General features: G+C 33.0%; 1 protein-coding gene across 1 annotated transcript; it reads right to left on the minus strand.

Moving 5' to 3' along the window:
- Positions 1-630: 630 nt before the first annotated feature.
- LOC139497423 (GTPase IMAP family member 4-like) lies at positions 631-1977 on the minus strand. The gene is made up of 2 exons (XM_071285643.1): positions 1952-1977; positions 631-1486 (listed from the first exon to the last, which is right to left on the minus strand). The coding sequence occupies exons 1-2, from the start codon at positions 1975-1977 to the stop codon at positions 631-633; spliced, it is 882 nt and encodes a 293-aa protein (XP_071141744.1).
- Positions 1978-2468: the final 491 nt, after the last annotated feature.

The raw sequence follows: 2468 nt of genomic DNA on the forward strand, positions 1-2468 counted from the left end.
TTGAAAACATCTTGTCTTCTGGTTATTTCAATGATTCACAATGTCAAGAACAGGAAACAATATTTGTTCCCTTACATTTCAATTTATATTGTATGTTTAACATTCCCAATTAAAGCAATGGGTTTTTGTAGACGAAACGCGGGTATCTGCCACACAAAACTTAATCCATGATTAGTGTATTCACCTTATGGTATAGATTATAATTACTCGTTGAATACCAATTATCGTGGGTTTCGTGGGTACAGGTGAACCACCAATTTAAATATTCAAAAATTACAAATTTTCTGTAGGCATGGTATACCGAATCGCCAAAACCACGAAATCAAGTATCCACGACATTGAAAGTTTTACTCAATCCACGAAAATTGATTCCCACGAAAATAAATGAATCCACAGTAAAACGGCTGTTTCGTAACCTATAGTTGCTAGTTACATTAAACTTTGGTCTGTGTAGGATAGTTTTCTTATTGGTCATGTTGATAAAGATACAAGTTCACCCGAAGTGCATAAAAAATGTCATCTGTTGCTAAACTACAAAATTACATAGTTTTGAATTTATAAAAATTGTCTGTTTATAATTTCATTCAGTTTAAGATTTGTAACAGGTAATACATATATTGTTTTGAACTTTCATGAAATGACACAACTTTTTTTATTTTTCTCTTTAATCTGTTCCTCTAATAATTGGATTGTCCTTTCAAATCTTCTGTTTAACTCTTCTCTTTCGATCTTTTCACGTTGTTCTTTCTCTTGTCGAAGCACTTGATGTTTTTCATCTATTTTTAGCTGCTCTAGATTGTATGTTTTCTTAATGTGTGCTATCTCTTTAATTTGATTTTCCCTATGTTTGGCCATTACGTTGAAGAGTTCTTTATACTTTATAACCATTTCAAAATATTCGTGTGAGTAATATCCGTTGAAGTTCTTAATCATATCTACTAACTCCTTTCTGAACTTTTCTTTTATTTCCTCGTCTCTTTCTTTGTTGTCAACCGCGATAATCCGTTTCCCACACTTCATGTACAGGTCTTTTACTGCCTCGCAGGATCTAGTTTCAATAAATGAATGGATATCCATGAGACTTCCATCGTCGTTTTCAATTTCGTTTCGACGGACCATTACTATGATTGTGTGTTTTAGGTATGATTCATCTCCAAACAGATTTGTTAACTCTGTTAGCGATTTTATTTCTTCTGTTGTAGCCCTGTTTGGTTGCAGTACCAGTAAAAACGCATGTGGGCCTGGAGATAAATATGCTATTGATTTTGTTACTTCACGCGCCACGTTTCGCTTTGATGTATCCATAATTCCGGGTGTATCTACAACTTGGACGAATTCGCCGTTTTGAAGTTCAGCTGATTCCATCTTGCAAACATATGTTACTGATTCACTGCCAGTAACAGATTTGAATGCAAGTTTTCGCAGTATATTATTTCCTAAAGCACTTTTTCCAGCCCCAGTTTTTCCAATCAATGCAATTCTTATTCTAAAAAAATGAAAATCAATCTAAACTCAGATGTAAAAAAAAGTTATAAATAAATATAGGAAGATGTGATATGAGTGCGTATGAGACAATTCTCCATCTTAATCACAATTTTTAAAAGCAAACCATTATAGTTGAAAGTACGGTTTCAAACACGGAGCCTTATAAAGGGCCCCAAAAAATACTAGTGTTACATTCAACGGAAAAATCTACGGTCTCATTTGTATAAAAAAAAAACGAAAATGAGAAACACTTATGAACCAAATCAACAAACAACAACTACTTCATGTACCTTATAATGAAATTTGAACGCCTTAAGAAATAGTAAAAATCTTCATTTTTGTAGATTAAGATACTTCAATCGTCTTATCACATCCCACAATAAGTATATCTAGCATATTGAAAAGTTGTTAAAAGCTAACAACTGATTATTAGATAACCAGAAACATTCGAAATGATGCAACTTACGTATTGTTTGGCAATTTTTCTGCCATTTTGTTTTATATGTCTCCAGTCAGACCTCAAAACACAGGGACCGTACACTATAATAATAGACAACGAAATCATACAGAAATGAAAAAAATAGATGCCCACGTGAGGTTCACATTTGATAACAGTTGACCAATCACAAATATCCTTTATAACGATAAATTGAAAGACGTGACTGACTAAAATTGGACCATAAAGTAGTGTACGATACTGATTGATATCTTGTGCCAAATTGAAGAAATATTTTGGAATGGCTACACCGTTAACAAAGTAAGATTTTTCTAACATTCTTAATTATCTTTTTAAAACATTTCAGTTCAATATTCATATCGTACGTTTATAGAAATGAGTAATAAGATGTAATACGTCAATACATTAATGACACGTTGTATTGAACAATTGCGGGATCCCAACCCCTCCCCCTAACCTGGGAAAGTTGTGTAACAGTACAACATCAGAACGAACTGTAAAAATCAGTCGACAAAGGCTAAACTCA

Source organism: Mytilus edulis, chromosome 12 (genome assembly GCF_963676685.1).
Source record: "Mytilus edulis chromosome 12, xbMytEdul2.2, whole genome shotgun sequence".
Classification (NCBI taxonomy): Eukaryota; Metazoa; Mollusca; class Bivalvia; order Mytilida; family Mytilidae; genus Mytilus; species Mytilus edulis.